The 18,975-nt window shown below is 33.3% G+C and overlaps 1 protein-coding gene across 1 annotated transcript; it reads left to right on the top strand.

Annotated features, from left to right (window-relative positions):
• The first annotated feature begins 4,904 nt into the window (after positions 1-4,904).
• LOC148598900 (uncharacterized) lies at positions 4,905-10,971 on the top strand. The gene is made up of 3 exons (XM_088561614.1): positions 4,905-5,024; positions 5,667-5,986; positions 10,776-10,971. Exons 1-3 carry the CDS (start codon positions 4,920-4,922, stop codon positions 10,921-10,923), a joined length of 573 nt encoding a protein of 190 aa, XP_088417740.1. The 5' UTR covers positions 4,905-4,919; the 3' UTR covers positions 10,924-10,971.
• The last annotated feature ends 8,004 nt before the right edge of the window (positions 10,972-18,975 follow it).

Genomic DNA, 18,975 nt, shown 5'->3' with positions numbered 1-18,975 from the left:
TTCGAATTTATCAGGATCCACATTGAATTAATACTACTACGGGAGTAACAAGTGTTGTGGTAGGACTGCAGACCCTCTTTGACAGTTGTGAGTATAGAAGGTGAAAGTTTTGAAAGAGGTTTGGTGGTACATTTTGCAGATCCAGCTATGAAACGTTGTTTGTATGGATTCTTGTCGCATACATATCTGAAACAACGATATCTGAATCTATGTCCGCTTCTTTCTAATTGTATATAATTTCTTAATCGAATGTTTGTGATGTCTCCTAGTTCTTCACAAGATTTTTGATTTTTTTCGTTAGCTCTTGGATATTCACTGATCCATGTTTGGCAAGAAGGTTTTTCTCGAATTTCCTCAAAAATGTCTAGGAATAGCACATCGGTAGCCTGTATCAAAATTAACTCATATAATATCCTGTACATTGCACCAGTTTCGCAGATAGGTGGTTAACGAACTCTATTTGATTAACTAGATTAAGAGTCAACTTCCTTTGATAGTTGTATTGATATGAAGAGTATGGATATGCTACTAGAACGATGGCAATGGACTTGAGGTTATGTTACAGAGTGTGGGACTAGAGAGTTTGTTAAGCAATCCCGACTCAATCCGTATCGGGCCTCGAATACCAGTATAAGGGCTTGTTGTTGCTTCATCGAATCGACGATCCGACTTAGAAGTCTAATGCCATTCAAACTGGTTGGACACACAAAAACACATATACCACATTTGCCTACAACAATATAAAAATATGTCAAAATCATGCTAAGTACATTTAAAGTACATTTCAGACCGGGCTATGTTTCTCAAACTTCTAATTTAGCACATATTCTTCTCTTTTCTTTTTTCCCTTGCCGCCACTATTTTTTCTTTTTCTTATGGTCAATTCGAAATAAAGGTAAAGATAAATTTTATTTAACGTCGATGAATACACATCAGTGTACGAGCCAACAATTAATACAGCCTCCGCCGATCTTTTTAACCGACGGAGATATTTACTGCTGTTAGGCTGTTTTGAGCTTCAATCATGGTCGAACGGCTTGGGGTGGGGGTTTGCCCGATATTCCAGCTCAATGAACCCTCAGACTAGGACCTTCAAATGTAGACACATCTAGGTTTAACATATAGTCGTTTCTTACTCGTTATTACAAGTCCGGTGACACCACATCAAAGAACAAAAACGAACTAAAATAATACATACAATAAAAGGTAATTGAGCAATTCGGACTCCATTAAAAACTGTGAGAGTGGATCAGGTGCACTGGTAGGGTAAGCGTCCTTTGATTTTCTAGAATACCTGATCATAAAAAGTCAAGACCTGGGTAGACGAAACGAGGAAAGTAAAAACAGTTTAATGTTCTGTAATTAATTCTCTAATTAAAAATCGCATGTGTATATGATAGGGTTAATCATAGTTGTAAAAACAATCTTAATGTGCTTGGGTATTATTAACTCAATATTACTAATCTCATGTGTATTACCCATTTGAACCTTTGTAAGTTATCTCAAGCTAACCTGATTATATTGTAAATTTATTGATTTAACTGTATACAAACGAATACAGTGCATTCATTGGTCGTGTCACTATAAAGCCATTCTGTTTATGGTGTAATTTTGCTGTGATGTGTGGCATAAGAAAGTTCAATAGTTCAGGTCTGGGTTAGATCTATTGTAGGCGATTTTATAGCAAGCTTTGAGGTGCGATTTAGAGGTATCCGAGCTGTCATTGGATTTTGTTATCATCAGTGATTTGAGTAATTGGAAATTCACTTTTTCTTTTCAGACACAAATATATCATACTTCAGAAACCCACTCCAAATAAGGGCGAAACAAATACCGGAACTTCTAATATAGGATAATTCAGATACTTTATAATCCAAGCACGAGCTTTAAACAAGCACCATTGAAAAAAAAGCAGCCGGAGCATGTTAATTATTTGACAAATATATTTATTCTTTGTATCAAGCCTACGCATTTTGGGTGTCAGTTTGTAAATTTATATGCATTAGGATGTCAAAACAATGACTTATTTTTATACACAAATGTCATTATCCATGTACAATTTAAATAAATTCAAGGGATTATTAATGCTTTATTTTCAGAAAATTGACGGTAACAGGATAAATAATGAAAACAAACGGATGTGGTTGAGCTCGCATTTCATAGAAGATAATAACCTTGACGTAATTGTAAAACAGTTTGCTAAACAAAAGTTCTAGTAATCCCCGTTTATAATGCAGTATTTCATCTACACTTTCTACTAAACAGTCCTTTTGCATGTATGTTTGTTTGGGTTTTTTGTGGTTTTTTTTTGTATGTTTTTTATTCCCTACTTGGGAGATTGGGATGCAGCCATATTTTATCCTGTTTTTGCAGAGTTACCTCCCGTAAGAGCAGGTATAATTTCGAAGTCTCTCTAATCGATGCTCGGATTCGGGTGCAGAAAAAAGAGGTAACTCGAATGAAAATGGAATCCCCAGCAGACATACACAACGGTGTTTCTAAAATTTACAAGGCGTTTCATTTTGTTGGTAGGTTACATAAGGATGATTTTCATTTGTATCCCGGGTAACAGAGATTTATGGCAGGATCAGTAGAACAAGAAATTCCCTTTTGACTTTCGAGATTTTCTAAAGTATCGTCGATATCGGATGGAAAACCTGACGTGTTCCGAATAGACACCTGCTCCAAAGGGAGATAAATGTTGTCAAAAGGTTGGACCGCAAGTCGGGAATTGTTTGCTTTGTCCGTTTGTTTGATGTTTTGTTTGCATTTATATTTATGTCCTGTTTGTTTCTCGTTCTTTGGTTTATTTTGTGTCCACCCCCCCCCCCTTTTTTTTTTTTTTTTTTTTTTTTTTTTTGTTACTTTTTGTTTGCTTTTGCACCTTTTAGATGTTATCATTAAAGGTAATCAGAAATAGGTAATTTTAAGGGGTGTAATTATACTCTAATGATATAATTGAGTTTGGAATGATTCCGAATACTGTGATGCAATTTTTCCTATAATATAAAACATGCAAAGAACGTTGTTTGATTGCAATTAGTTGGATAAATTAAAGGCAAAAGGTCTACTTCTTATATACATACCCTGTAGCTGTCATATTTATTATCTCAATATAATATAATATAGCTTCTTCGAATGCATTCTGTCTCTCAGAACAATAAATACAAACCCAACTTCCATATATATTCATATCACAACTCTTTAATACGTTGTGCCAGAGCTTGCTGAGACTACGCAGACTTTTTGTATTGCGCTAGAATTCTAACAAATAGGCTTCTGGAGCAGGGTTATGGTGCTACAAGATTGAAGTCATCACTACAAACGTTTTATGGCCGTCATCATGAACTCGTGGGTCGTTGTGGTGTATCCATCTGCGCCGTGAAAACTGTCATAGTTTTCCTTTCCTCTGTCGTCTAACCCGGACTTGACTTTTTATGAGCAACTCACCGGGAGTTTTTAGAAAAGCAGAGGATGCTTACCCTACCGGTGCACCTTGTCCATGCTCCCAGTTGTTAGAGAAGTCCAAGTTGCTCATTTGTTTTTGTTACTTTGTATGTTTGATTTTAGATACTCTATGTCCTTTGTTTTCTATATCTGTTTACCATGTCTGGTCTTTGTCCCTGGATTACATTTATTTGATTACCGCCATAACCTAGGTTCCCTTGATTACTCTTTGATACGTCACAAACATAACATTTCAGTGTCAAGTCGATTAATTTAGACTATATTTCTAAGCACGGTTATAATGTTTTTCTTTAGGGCGTCGTATCTATAATCTTTTAAATCCCTGGTGATAGTTGTTTCATCTATGAGTGGGCACAAGCGGTAACCATGGTAACGATAACCTTTCATCACGTGACTACCTCTTGTTTAATATTATCCTTCATCCTGTTAATTTTTAAGAAATAGATACAATGTCTCATTTATTATTCTTTCATGATAAATATGTCCTTTTTGTACGCATTTACTTTAATTAAGTACATAAAACAGGATGCAACCGCAATCGTAAGTGATGTATCTTTTTTTTTTTTAAAAAACACAACTATAAATATTAGTTTCCTCCAACATATTTCATTGTTTCAGAATACAGGTAAGTCTACAAGGGTAAGTAATATAGTTTACTTAGGATTTATCTTGTGTTATTACTTATTAAATAACCATGTACATATATATGCATGAATAATTAGGGAAAACAAAAAGATAACAGCTAAAAAGGTTGCGTTTACAATGTCACCAAGAACATATACAAAGAAGCCTAGATCATTATGCATATGAGAGTTATAGCAAGTGCCATGACCATATGCCTATTATTTTACTATATATCAACATTACACAGGCAAATATAAAAGTCTGTGGTAAAGATCTCGTTTCTTTTTTAATTCTTAACTGATAATTTCATGAAAATAAGTTGTTTTTTTTTCATTTTCATTTTCTATTTATTACATTTCTATTGTCATTTAATATGTCGAGTATCTTTTTAGATATCACATGTATTTTATGCGAGTGTTTAGTATCTGATTCAAATGTAAAGTGCGTAGGGTAAATGTATATTTATGTAATGTCTTCTAATAATAATAAATAATAATATCATATTTGTTATATTTGTTATATCTGGGGACAACAATTGACTTTAATAAATATAATGACGTAAGTTTCTTTAAATAACATAGTAAACAATTCATTCGATGAATTTGATGTCAGATTAATGTTCTTTCTATATTAAATACATATAAAATGATACATTTGTTTATAAAATTAAATATTCTGTCGACCAGAATTTTTTTCAAGGAATATTCAAACATTTCATACATGCATGTAAATAAGTGTTACAACACAATTACCAATCCATAATAATGTCAAGTCCAAACCAAATCTGGCAAAATAGGTATTTCACCAGCGGAGCAACTAGTACCGCAATGGTCCTGACTTGGTACAGGCATTTCGAACAAGATGGTGGGTTAAATCTTGGTATTACAGGGCGCTATACCTCCTCCTTCCATTGCGGCGGGAATACACTAATGGTAATAAAATGATGCGTTATAATCGGCAAGTCTCTACAAAAAGACAATCATTAGCCATTATTTGCAGGAAATCTAGAAAAATTCTTGTAAAATTCATTAATATTTATTACTTGAAATATTTAAGTATGTCAATTCCGTATATTCGTCATATGACCCCTCTACCCTCCCCCAACTCACTGCTCCGTTTTCGACTTTTGTTGAATGTTTCTATTTTAGATTGAACAATTTTTAAAGTACTATCAGATTCCCAAAAAATATTGACATTTATTTTGTCATTAAGACAACATTTTCATAGGGCAATTCGTGCATCGACGCTTTCTGGTCACCCTATTTATTTATTTTCAAAACGTAGACCGGTACCGTTATTCCTTAGATTAAATAAACATGTCTAATTGATACAAGTCATATACCCAAGTCATTTTCTAAGTTTCCACGCCTATTGATCCGGGTTTTTTTGTTTTTGTTTTTATTATTGTTATTTTTTGGTTACTGGCAATACAATTAAGATATATGTCGAGCTTTGAATCAACCGATACCAAGTGAAAATGATTCCCAGCAAATAGACAAGTAAAATATATAGTCGATTAAGAAAATAATTAAACCCTTAAGATTTCACAAAAAAAAACATACCTTCCATTCCAGATATTATTTACAATGAGTATGACGCTTGCAGTGCTGTTTCTACTGATGACGGCCATTGTCATCAAAAAGACGAATGGAGCTTGTTGCAATTCTAAACGAGGATACTGTGGCGACTGTACGCGTGGTACACCAAGATGTGGATATTTTAGTTGTAACATATTTGGATGTGCTTGTGGTGGTGGATGCCGAAAACCTCCAAAAGGGCAAATCTGTTATTTTACCTTTGACGGTAAATGTAAATGTTCTCGGAAAGGGCGCAAAAAGCGAAGCACTGAAGCTACGGCTGCTGTAGTCATATTCAACATTTATGATTTGAACAAGTATGTATGATTAATACATCTTAAGACAAAGAGTAATCAAGGGAACCAAGGTTATAGCGCTAATCAAAAGAATGTATTCCAGGGACAAAGATCAGACATGGAAAACAGACACACACAACAAAGATATGAAATCGTTTTTGTATATTCCATTTCCGTATCAGTTATCGATCACATATATATTTGGAATCTTCGAACTACCTTTCGTTATTTCATGCAAAACATTTGAATAAATTGCACGTAATATAATAGCTGTCAATAGTAGAGGTTCTATACATTTATGCGAAAGAGTAATCAAGGGAACCAAGGTTCTACCGGATAATAAAAGAATGTAATCCAGGGACAAAGACCAGGCATGGAAAACAGACTTACACAACAAAGAATATTAAGTAAATAAAGTCATATATAAAAAGTAACAAAAGCAAATGAACAACTCGGATTCCAATAAAAACTGGGAGGATGGACCAAGTGCACCGGTAGGGTAAGCGTCCTCCGCTTTTCTAGAAACACCCGCCGAGTTGCTCATGAAAAGTCAAGTCCGGGATAGACGCGAGATGAAAGGAAAACTATGACACGATGAACAAATCAGTTTTCATGATGCAGATGGATACATTGTAACGATCCACGAGTTCATAATGGCGACTTCTGTAGTAATGACTTCAATCTTGTAGCAACATAGCCCTGTTCCAGAAGCCTAACAGTAAGAAGTATAGCACGATAAAAAAAAAAGCTGAATAGTTACGACAAGCTCTGGCACAGATGAAAGGAAAGTTGACAATTCTGAATGAAAAGTCATCACGTTTGTCGTAAATTTTGGTCAATAGTTTTTCTTTACCACCGATCTCTAAGTGTAGGTCAATGTATGAGGCTGACTTCACAGTGCCTGTAGAGTCCTTTATCTCATGTTATTTGGGGTACATGCGATGTATCAAGTCCCCGAAACTAGGATTGTTTAACGATGGTATGTCATTTATACAGCGGAAACAACGATGTTCTGTCTTTCGGATCAGATCAACTATAAAGTCAGCCTCATAAGAGTGAAGGAATAGGTCCGCAACTGGAGGAGCACAATTTATACCCATTGGAATGCCGACCGTTTGTTGAAAAATGCGTCCCCAACACTGGACAAATATGTTGTCGATCATAAATTCAAGCATTTTGAAAACAACTTCTGTAAATTTGGAAGATAATTTGGAATTATTTTTTTACGAAGTATAAGGAATCTCTTCCTAGAACTATACAATCACATCTAAGTGTACCATCTTTTTGGAGAAACAACGATGTATAATGTTTTTGAGTGTGGATTTTAACTAAGTATGAGGAATAGAAAAAACCTAGGTTTTAATGCTATTATATTCTGATAATAATCTTGAACTGGGGTCTCCAAAAGATCTTTCGAATTTTTCAGGATCCACATTGAATTAATACCACTACGGGAGTAACAAGTATTGTGTAAAGACTGGAGACCCTCTTTGACAGCTGTGAATATAAAAGTTAGAAGTTTTGAAAGAATATTGGTCGATAAGTCCTACAAATGTCATCAGTTTTTATTACTCCTTCAACGTAAGAGGTTTGGAATTACGTTCCTCCATACCCAGTCAGAAAATAGCTTGCCAGACAATCTCTAGCACTGCTGGAGAACAGGTTCGGTTAGTAATCCGGGCCACAATATATAATATAGCTGTAGCCAGTGTAGACTGTAGAATGATCCCACACACTTTGGTCCGAAGCATGACCAAAAGAATAACACCTCTTGATAATATCTTTCAATGTTACACTTCATATTAACGTATTCATTGTTCATCAGTTTTGGCAGTTTTGTAAGTAGGGGGGAAATGAAGACTGGGGATAGAAAGGAACATCTGTAGTATTTGATTGTCCTCTTTTTGGAGAACATTTGATCATCATACACAATATTAATGCATACGTCAAATTAGAAAATGAAAAGGACAATATGATAATTGAAAACACAAATGCACATGTTCATAACGTTTGCACGCTTAAGTCAGTTAACATACATGGAGATATCTATCTGTATCATAGCAATTTGTATTAGCATAGAAACAAAACTTTGTTGTAAAATATTAAAATCTTTCTTAAGATGGATTAACACTTAGAGTATATGTTTTAATAATTGAACAAAGCAAGATTTGTGGCCTAAATAGGGCTAAATGAATTGTTTTTTCTACTCACCTTTTTGGTGATTTTTGCTATAGTTACGACTTTTACAAATTATGAATTATTTGCTAGAAAAATATAGCATATTCAATTTTCTTATATTTTGTGGAGAAAGGGTAAAACGTATGAAAACCTAAAGCACAAATTTCTCGATGCCTGCGTTTTATCATGAGGCTATATCTAAAAGTAATGAAAATGTCACATAGATATAAAAAAAAAGTCAAAATTTTTGGGCAATTATTGTGTACTTTTGTCACAATCATCAGAAATCGTGGACTTGTGGTTTTCATGGCAAGCAAATAAAAAATACAAAATTATGACTATTTTAGTCATTATATGCATTACTTAGTCAGTACTCTAAATTTCATCAATGGAATAGAATTTCCATACCACTTTATTGCCTCCAGGGAACTGCTCTTAATACGCGCTTTCGTGGTAACTGCATGAGTAGGAAAACTACAATACACTTCCGCATTTTCGATCAATACCAACCAACGCATTACAGCGTAAGCCAACGCACTCTTAATAATAAACCATACTAAAATCTTGTCTAAAAATGTATTTTGGTTATTGTCATTGAAAATTTGTTACAAATGAGTTCAGTACAATTTATTATCTAACCTGACCTGACCAAATGAAAATGATGTTGTTTTGATGTGAAGCCTCTATCTGAGAGTTGTCAGGTCAGATTTAAATTCAAATATTCAGGCGGATATCAAACTTAATTTTATGGGACGGTACATGTATTTATAGTCATTTTAATAAGTAAGTAAACTTTTAACACTTATGTTTTTATAATGTATGTTTTTTTCTTTTAATATTTTTATTTATCTCATTCTTTTCAAATATATTTGAAACTGTTTTATCCTAGTATTGTAGTTTCCAAGAAGAAATTTTGATCAGATAGAGATACTAATTTATAATTAGAAGTTAAATATGAAATGAAAGGAGAAATATTAAATAGGGCTACTGTATACTGAAGATTACTTTTTATAACTATTTACTAGACGTAACACACAATACTCACACTACGTAACATCGGCGTCTATGCCTAATCGAATCTTAATCTACGCAGAATTAAAATCAAACGACTGAAATATATCCATTATTTAGTATCAAAATATGTGTCTGTGTGTGCGTTATTTGAATATGAAACAGACATAATTCTACCACTTTAAAACACGAAATAAAGACCCTTGAATCTAGCTTTAAAATTTGCTTAATCTACGAAGTAAGATGTAACACGAAATTTCGCATCAGAATTTGATTTTACCTTTTTTGTAATTGTTTAGCCGTTATTTTATTTTAAACGACAAAAAAAGCGTTCTGGAAAAAACGACAAGTCTTTGTTAGCTCAGACGACGTACGTCAACATTTTGTGTTTCTGTGAAAAAATCCTTAAAAAATCCCAAAAGTAGCGTCGAAACAAATTTTTTAACATAACATGAATGCTTGTACATCTATTTGATCTAAACCGCAGTATCTTAAAAGCGAATAAATAATAATAATTTGTTTTGGCTTGACCCTTTCCGGTGGCCGGCTTCAGAGAAAATTTCACCAAGCAGACCTAATGACTATCTATACATGTAAATGCATATAAACCAGCAAAAAAATGTTTGTCAATGTCTTCAATTTTATTTATGAAACACTTGCATGGAGCGAATCTAGGAAAAAGGGGAAAACTGAAAATTCATAGAAGTATCCGGATTCCAGGCTGTAATTTATTCAATTTTGTCAAAACTGTGGTTGAAATTAATAAAAAAAAATTTAAACAAGAAGGGAGGTAATTGCCCTGACCCCCTGGATCCTCCACTAGCCTAATATCATTTGAAACACAATATGGAATTTACCTACCCGACGCTACACATGAACACGTGCGACTCGCGTAACAATGCATGGTATGTACATTTATATGAAATCTTTTTTTGCTCAGTTTGCTCGATAATTATACATTTATTTCCCCTCATTATCTTGGTCTTTCATCATTAGCCATATAGCCTTTCAGAACTTTGTCACTCCACGTCGACAAATTGAACATTAAGCAGTGATATGAATAGTGTGCGTAACGTCACTTACGTGTACTTTCCTATTTCACAAACTTAGTTGTTGGTTATTTAACATTGAGACTTGCATGTACGAATCTGTATGATGAGCCTTCAACTTCCTAGATCTGGTTCCTTGTTCTATGAGTCGCATCAAAGACTGACAAGAAATGAAACCCTTATAAGAAACAACGAATTCAACTTTAAATTTAATGTTTTTCCTGAATTTTGCGTTTTAAATTTGAACCATTAAATTGAACATTTTAGAGTGTGGTTTTTGTTTGAGTAATTCGTTCTGCAAGGAGGGATCGTGCCTCGCTAAAACCCGTAGATTATCGTATTATGTATGGGCTGTAAACCAAAAAGAAAAAATGTTATGTTTCATAAGTCCAATTTTATGGGACAGGGTATATATCAATGATTTTCTACTGATCATAGGGGGTTCTTGACAATATTTAACAATAAATATATCCGATCCGAAAAAGTAGTATCGTAAAGAAAAAAAATAAGAGGTAAAATTAAATTTTGGAAAAACATAAAAACAAGTACATTAATATATTTCTTTTGCCCAGAAATGGTAAAATAGAAATGATGGAGTTCGCAGAAGCGTTTAACTATACCGGGCTTACTGAAGAAGAGTTGTATGTGCACTGGGTGAAAATGGACGAAAACAAAGATAACTTCATTACCATAGAAGAGATGGACAATGACAAATTATAGTTTGTTAATAAAGTCATATTTGACATATTAAAATTGAGATATATATCATTTGCTTTTTTTTTCTATAGCTGAATTAATACATTTACATTTTACTCAGTAAGATGATATGAAACATATCCACTAACTAAATTTATGCCTGAATGTGAAAAATATCAAGAGAAAATGGTTCACTTCCATTATCGCATGTATCTTCTAAATTAAACAGTGTTTTACCGAATTATTTGGGAAAAGTTTTAGAAATCTTGAATTCTATAAGGGTTATATGAAAAGCCACATAGTGATATAGGTTTACTACTAATACTATTAGGATACTGAATTGACGTCATTATCAATAACGATAACGACGTCTATTCAGTTATCCTGAAGAGTCCCTACAGAAGGATGAAATCGATAGAACTATTATATTGTTTACTTACTACTAGTTTTATGAATATATTATCTACACATGTGATATCTTTTTTATATATATATCAAATAAAAATATGTATGCTTTCCAACCATGAATCTTATTTTGCATGACTCTTAGTTGGAATACTCCTTAACATCTGATGACCATTATGCTGAATATACGTTACAAATCAATAAAAGCTTGCCCTGCATGTGCATGTCACAGGGGCGGATCCAGGACTTTAGATTAAAAAAAAACGAGCTAAACAAAAAAGAACAGTTTTGGTGTAAAAATTGTAAAAAAATCTAGATTTAAAGCAAACAAAAAAAAAATGTTACCCAATTTTAGGGTGCGTACATGTATGCCGGGTCGAACCCTATGAATCTTCTTGTTTAAAAAAAAAAAACAAAAACAAAAAAAGACGGATAAAGCTATAGATTTTTTAACTTTTTATGTTTACACTTTTGCAAAATATAGTTGTAATGATCGACATGTTTGACTATGAAATATATAATTGCTTTGTATATTACACAGTATTATAGTTAGTCAAATCTTGATATTTTCTGGTAAAAAATAATTGTCAAATTTCAAAGATCATCTTCTTTGCTCATTTTCACAAAAGGTCTATCAAAATTATATATTGACATTATTATTATTATCATTATTATTATTATTATTAAATTCATTCATTCATGTCTTTATTTTCTCTAATAGAGATGACAACATGTGTAAGTATCCAGCAATATGTACATGAACACAAAAGATGAGCAGTTATAACATACAGTATATCAAAATATCAAAAAGGAGGGAAATAAGTGTAAAAACAAAATATGCAATGTTATCAGTAATATTACACATTAGATACATGTCAGTACCATATATTGCTGACAGATACTCTTGTAGCAGTCGAGCTCAAGATCGACTTAATATAGAGTTTAACATACGGTTATAGTCTGCAGCAGATCGAAGCACATGCGTGAAACAATGTGCGGAAATAGTTCAGTTCAGATTTAACAAGTTCAGTAAACGGTTGTTTCCCAAGCATAACACAGTATAAGACACCTGGGTTATAATAACTCAACTCAACGTAAAGATCTAGGGGAAAGGTTTCCATTATCAGAACAAGGAAAATATTACGTCGATCTGCAGTATGACTACACTCGCACGATGAATACATCATTACGTCCAAAAATGAACAGTGATATAGGTTACAGTCTTTAACGTCAGTATCAGGTACTGTGACAATTAATTTCGCAATAAATCAAAGTGCTGATGCACTGAGTCAAGGAAGACCTCAAGGTAATCAAAAATATTAATGTAACCAAATTGTAAGCTGAATAAACAGATCAAAACTTAGACCTTTCAAAGAATAATCATTTGTTTTAACACTGTATATATTTATACAGTTTGTTTATCAATATGTATTTTTGGATCTTCTTTTGTATTATTGCTTTTGGTATTCCTGGCTGTACACGTATGTTGATGTCCTCAAATTTCCTAACACTTAAATCAGCATTTCAATTCCACCGAGAATCATGAACTTTGTTTCATGCTTAAATAGGGCCCCAGCACCGAAATGGTCTGTTTTACTTTTGCTTTCTTCTCACTCGATCAAGTGCAACTTCTAAGTGATAACCACTGAAATGAAATCAAGGGAAAAAATCACAACAGTGTCTGATATATGCAAAATGTTACAATGTAAATTCAGACCTTTTCTAAGAGCTGATTTTCATGGACATTCTTACATGTACAATGTACTAGGTAAGTGTTGAAGGTATACATTATTTATTCATATACTTTGTATGTACACAATTATTTAAAATGTTCAAAACTAGTGATATGTATAATGTTTTTATTGCTAGTGTAGAACAATGTAGTCATATTTCTTAGCAATAGTTGCAGTTTACATTTGTATGTCTGTGAACAAGAAATTTACACTGAAAACTACAAAAATACATGAGGATGTACTCTAACTATGCTTACTAGCATATGCAGTACAATATCAATTAAAGATTTCATACATGAAATTATGATCTTTGTAATATAGTAATACATGTATCTAATTTGTTTTCTACTTTACAATGTGTCATTAATTGCTTATAGATAAATCAATATTCAGGGATTGATCCAGAGATTTTGAAATGTGGGTCAAAACATCATCATAAATCAGCAGGTCGCTAAAATTATACATGGAAGAAGCCCTAAAGCAATAACCTTAGCAAGCTTTCTATTTTCTGTATTTAGAAGGTTTTTGTCTGGTAAATGAAATGACTTTAATTTATTGTTTTAAACTCATCATTTCAAACTACTTTTTATTATCTTCCTGGTTATTAGGGGATGTTGTTTTAACAACGACATGTGAAAAGTTACCTGTTCTACTCTTACTTGTGTTACCTGTTATAAATAGTTATTGAAACAAAGATGTGCTCATGGAATACACTGTACATTTTTGTAAAGTTTGTTATGTTATTTCTGATAAATTTGAATTATTTTAGAGAAGAAATGCTAATTAATACAGCTGATAGAGAAATTGAAAGAATAAAACTTAAGAACACTGAAATGTAGTAGATATATACTATATTAACATTTTTTAATGTTAGACAAAAACTATGAATAATGACAGAAATTTGTTTGCAAAATTTCAATCGACCAGTATTGATCACTGTGGGAATATTGACCAGGTGCTTTAAAAACCAGTAAAAACCTGGTACTGTTATAACCACCCAACCCTTATTTTTGACTGATTTGCACTAAATTATATGTACATGTAACAATATTTCCCAACAAGAGGAGGTTTCTCCATGTCATATGCTTAAAATACATGTATATTTTCAGTCAAGTACATTGTATTACCATTTCTTTAAATTCCACACTGTATAGTACATGCCAAAATCTGTATCACATGTAGTATCAACAGGAGATTCCTATATCAACTCAAGGGCGACTGGGCCACTGGGTGATATAGGTCGAGAGTTGATACTGCATATGAAACAGATTTTTGCATGTCATGTTCCTTCTTTCTTATATTTTATCTATAAAAAATGTACTTTAATTGTCTTCTGTGCAAGGTGTGATATCTTATGATGTATAATATATATCTAGGAGTGTGATGTAGGGTGTGCCATGTAGGTCCATGGGTATGCTACACAACATGCGATATAGGTCTAGGCATGCATGCGATATAAGGTATGCAATATATGTCTGTGGGTGTGATATATAGGGTACTTGTAATGGGTTTAGGGGTATGATATACGGTATGCGATATAAGTCTAAAGGTGTGCAATATAAGTCTAGGGGTTTGATATACAGAAGGCAATACAAATCTAGGGCTGCGATATAGAATGCAAGATAGGTATAGGGGGTGATATAGAAATCAATATAGGTCTAGTGGTGATATACGATATGCAATATAGGTCTAGGGGTGTGATATACAGTATGAGATATGTCTAAGGTGTGATATACGGTATGTGATACAGGTCTAGGGGTGTAATATGGGGTATGTGTATAGGTCTATGGGTGTGATATAGGGTATGTGATAAAGGTCTACGGTCGATGTGGAAGTTTGGATTTTAGGAACATGTACAAGTGTATATGTAATATCATGGCTATTGTGTCCACTCACGTACCACGGACATTACTTTATTTTACTGGATACCCCTCCTTTTGATAGTTCAAGATTATCTACTGAATGTGATGAATATGTCAAATGACCTCCTTCCATCCTTACCGTTCAAACAGAGACATTGTTTATGTCTCTGCTTTGAAATCATAATAATTTAACAGTTCTATTTATTTTCTATTTTAAATACTTCATTGTTTGTTACATGTATGTACATGTGTGTTTAACATTTTATTTTATTTATGTATATATACATGTAGTAATTAACATATATGTACATAGTATTTGCATCATATGTACAGAAGTTATATTCCTTGGATCAAATTATCATACATGAAATTTTCCAATAAAAAGGAGGAATGCCAACCCCATGCACCCTCCCCTGGATTCGCCACTGTATTCTATACTGACTACACAAAACGTGTTCATTGCAGCTCCGAAAATCCGTCATTAGAGGCTCCCGACATCTTATTTAAAAGGGTCATATCGAGAGAAATAAATTGGCAAATCTCGATTGAGCTTCCCCCTGCTAATGCTTGGATCAATTTGACAAAATAGTCCAGCTTTCTGCGTCAAAATTTAAATAGTTAATATTATATAATCATTGAAATCTTGCAGTTCTACACATATTAAATAGCCTTAATATCGTTTTTTAGTTTAAACATATTTTATTTGCATATAAACAAAAGGGATTGAACAAAAGTGAATCACACTTACGAGGTTCTCTCCTAAATACAGTATAATATACAATAACAAAATGACATTGAGCATGCATCAACTGTGTATACTTATAATGATCAGTTAAATTTAAAGATAGAAAATAAAGAGAAAGAAATAGAAAAGAAATAAAAAAAAAAAAAAAATTGACAGAAAAGTAGTGGTGATGATGATGGTGATGATGGTGGTAGGAGAGTGGGTACACAAAGTAATATCTTACAAGTTACTAGACAACAGAAAATCTCTCAGAATCTTTGATAAAGGCTAGAACGTGCTTCAATAAACTTATGTTTTGATCATATGTTAATTCCAAACTACCACGTGTAAGAAGTTCAACATCTATTGTTAAAGTATCAGGAATCCAGTTAATGTGGTTTAAAAGGCGTGCTCTTATTTCATCATATAACGGACAATGAAAAAAGAAGTGATTAACATCTTCCATTCTTCCGCATCTACAAAAAGGTGCATCCACTATATTCATTCTGTGCAAGTCATGCTTTAAGGAAGATACAGAATGTCTTAGCTGGGTCAGAATAATATTTAGTTTCCGTGGACCAAAAGAAAAATGCTTTGGAACTTGCAAGATATTTGTATTACTTTTAAAAGCGGGCTTGAACTTAGAAATTGAATCTAATTCTCTCGTGCAGATATCGAGTTTATTCCATTCTTTAATTGTAGAAGGAAAAAACGACTCGCTTGTCACAGATAGTCTACAAAAAGGCTGCATAATGTCATTTCCATTTCGAAGTGGGTAATTTGTAAGTGACTGGATTTTAGGTGGAATTAGATCGCATAGGTATGCAGGTGCATTTTTATGTTCGATATTATACATCATGTTTAACTTTCTCCTATTACGTCTCACTTCTAATTTTTCCCAACCAGTTTCTCCGTAGAGTTTTTCTGAGTTGGTGAAGATAGGTAAACCTGTCACTATTCTAGCAGCTTCCAATTGAAGTCTTTCTAATTTAGACGAAAGACAAACCCCACAATTATCCCAGACTTCAGGAGCATATTCTAGTATGGGTCTAATGTAAACTAAGTATAATTTCTCTAATGTATTACGGTTAAGTTGGTATTTTAGCTTTCGCAAGATATTCAAGTGTTTTTTAACACTAGTTACAACGTTTTCAATGTGATCGTTCCATTTAGCATTGCTACTAAATGTAACACCAAGATGTTTGTGACAATCTGTGATTGGAACGCTTGTACCGTTTAAGGAGAAATTAAAATCAGGCTTTTCGATGTTTGAAAATACCATAATCTCAGTTTTGTCCGGATTAAATGACATAAGCCATTTGTTTGACCATTTGTCCAGTTCCACCAAATCATGACTGATAACAGAAAATATCTGCTCTCTATCAGAGTCAGAGTAACTGAAAGAAGTGTCATCTGCATACAGTCTGCACAGAGATGTCAAATTCCCTGCAATATCGTTTATGTATATTATAAAAAGGAGAGGACCGAGGACCGAGCCTTGAGGAACTCCAGCCGACAGAGAGCAGCTGTTAGAGGATGATGTGTTTAGAATCACCTTTTGACGTCTATCTAATAAATAACTTTTAAACCAGTTAACAAGATTTCCTGATATACCATACGAATCTAGCTTACACATAAGACCTTTATGCCAGACTTTATCAAAAGCTTTGGAAAAATCGCAAAAAACAAAACAGTTAATTTCTTTTTTCTCAAGTGAATTTAGGATGTTACTATAAATTTCAAGTAGTTGGTGGACAGTCGAATGTTTTGGAAGAAAACCAGATTGATATTTGTAGATGAGATTGTTGCTGTGAAGATGGTTGTACACATATTTGAAAATTATTCTTTCCATTACTTTTCCAACACAACTTATTAATGATATGGGTCTATAATTGGATGGTAAAGATGTATCACCCTTCTTGAAGAGAGCAGTCACATTTGCCAATTTCCAACTAGTAGGAAATTTGCATTGCTGAATAGATTTATTAAAAATTTTCTGCAATGGGAGAGCGATTTTATCAGGACACAGCTGAAGCATTTTATGACTGATAACATCGGGTCCAGATGCTTTATTTGGTTTTAGAACCTTAATAATATCAATAATTTCAGACTCTTCTATATGTACGTCCGATAATTTATGATTTGTTCGGTTTTGAAATTCCGGGACTTGATGATTTTCTTCATCCAATTTAGTGATTGAACAGAAATATTTATTTAGTAATGCACACTTCTCGTCATCTGCATATGCTATATCATTTAAATCCTGATCGTTTATAATATTCTGAAGTGGGGGTATAGAGTTGGAACCTTTGTTTGACTTTATCAACATTTTCATTATTTTCCAGTACGCTTTGGGGTTGTTAACATTTTCTAAAATGAAATTGTCCAAATTACTTTCGAAATTTTCTTTTGCTGATTTTTTAAGATTATTAACTCTATTTCTCTGCCTCTTGTACTTAAGAATGTCATCGTCGGTTTTTGATTTTAATGCCCTTTTCCGTAAACGGTCACGTTTTCTTATTTCCCTTCTTAATTCGTTATTAAACCACGATTTGTCATTTCGTCTGATGGTAACTTCCCTAGTTGGAATGGACCTCCCCGCGACGGCCAGAAATGTTTCTGTAAATATATCAGTCATTTGATCTACATCTGTACCGTCGGGAAGGAGGGCATTCCAATCCAGAGCCTGTAAATCAGCTGAAAACTTTTCTTTATTCGTTTTATCATACAACCAAATATGTCTTTTAAAGGCTACGGATTCTTTATGTGGGCACAGTAGGTATACTACAGCTGCATCGTGGTCCGATATTGATCTCGGAACATCAAAAACATCAGAAAAGCTGTACGACAATGTATCACTAATAAGTATAGGGTCTAATAAAGATCTACGTTGGTCAGTTACTCTTGTTGCTTTCTTGATCACATTAGTGAGATTAAACAGATTCATTGTGTCGAGAAGTCTATTATTTTCTCTGACAAGTAAATCCGTATTCAAATCTCCACAGATCACTAAACCGTGACTGTATAGGTAACTTGTACCTATCGAGTGGTTCAAGCGCGTGTAAAATTCCGAATCTGTACCTGGTGGACGATAAACATTACATAATAGAAATTTTTGACCCTTTGCACTAATTTCGACCCAGATAGTTTCATCAACATCATTTTCCAACATATTCATTCGTTTTACATGGATATTTTCCTTGGTTAATATCAAGATACCGCCACCGAACGCATTTCTATCTTTTCGATGAATGGATTTAGAAAATGATTCTAAATGGATTTCTTCGTCCTTAATGTTTGGATCTAAGTGTGTTTCTGTGATGGAAATAATATCAAAATCTTCACAAAACAA

The sequence above is a fragment of the Perna viridis genome, chromosome 14 (assembly GCF_037379345.1).
Source record: "Perna viridis isolate PV_CMFRI_1.1 ecotype Kerala chromosome 14, ASM3737934v1, whole genome shotgun sequence".
Lineage (NCBI taxonomy): Eukaryota > Metazoa > Mollusca > Bivalvia > Mytilida > Mytilidae > Perna > Perna viridis.
The sequence above is the reverse complement of the archived record's forward strand: the minus strand, read 5'-3'. Positions and strand labels throughout refer to the sequence as shown.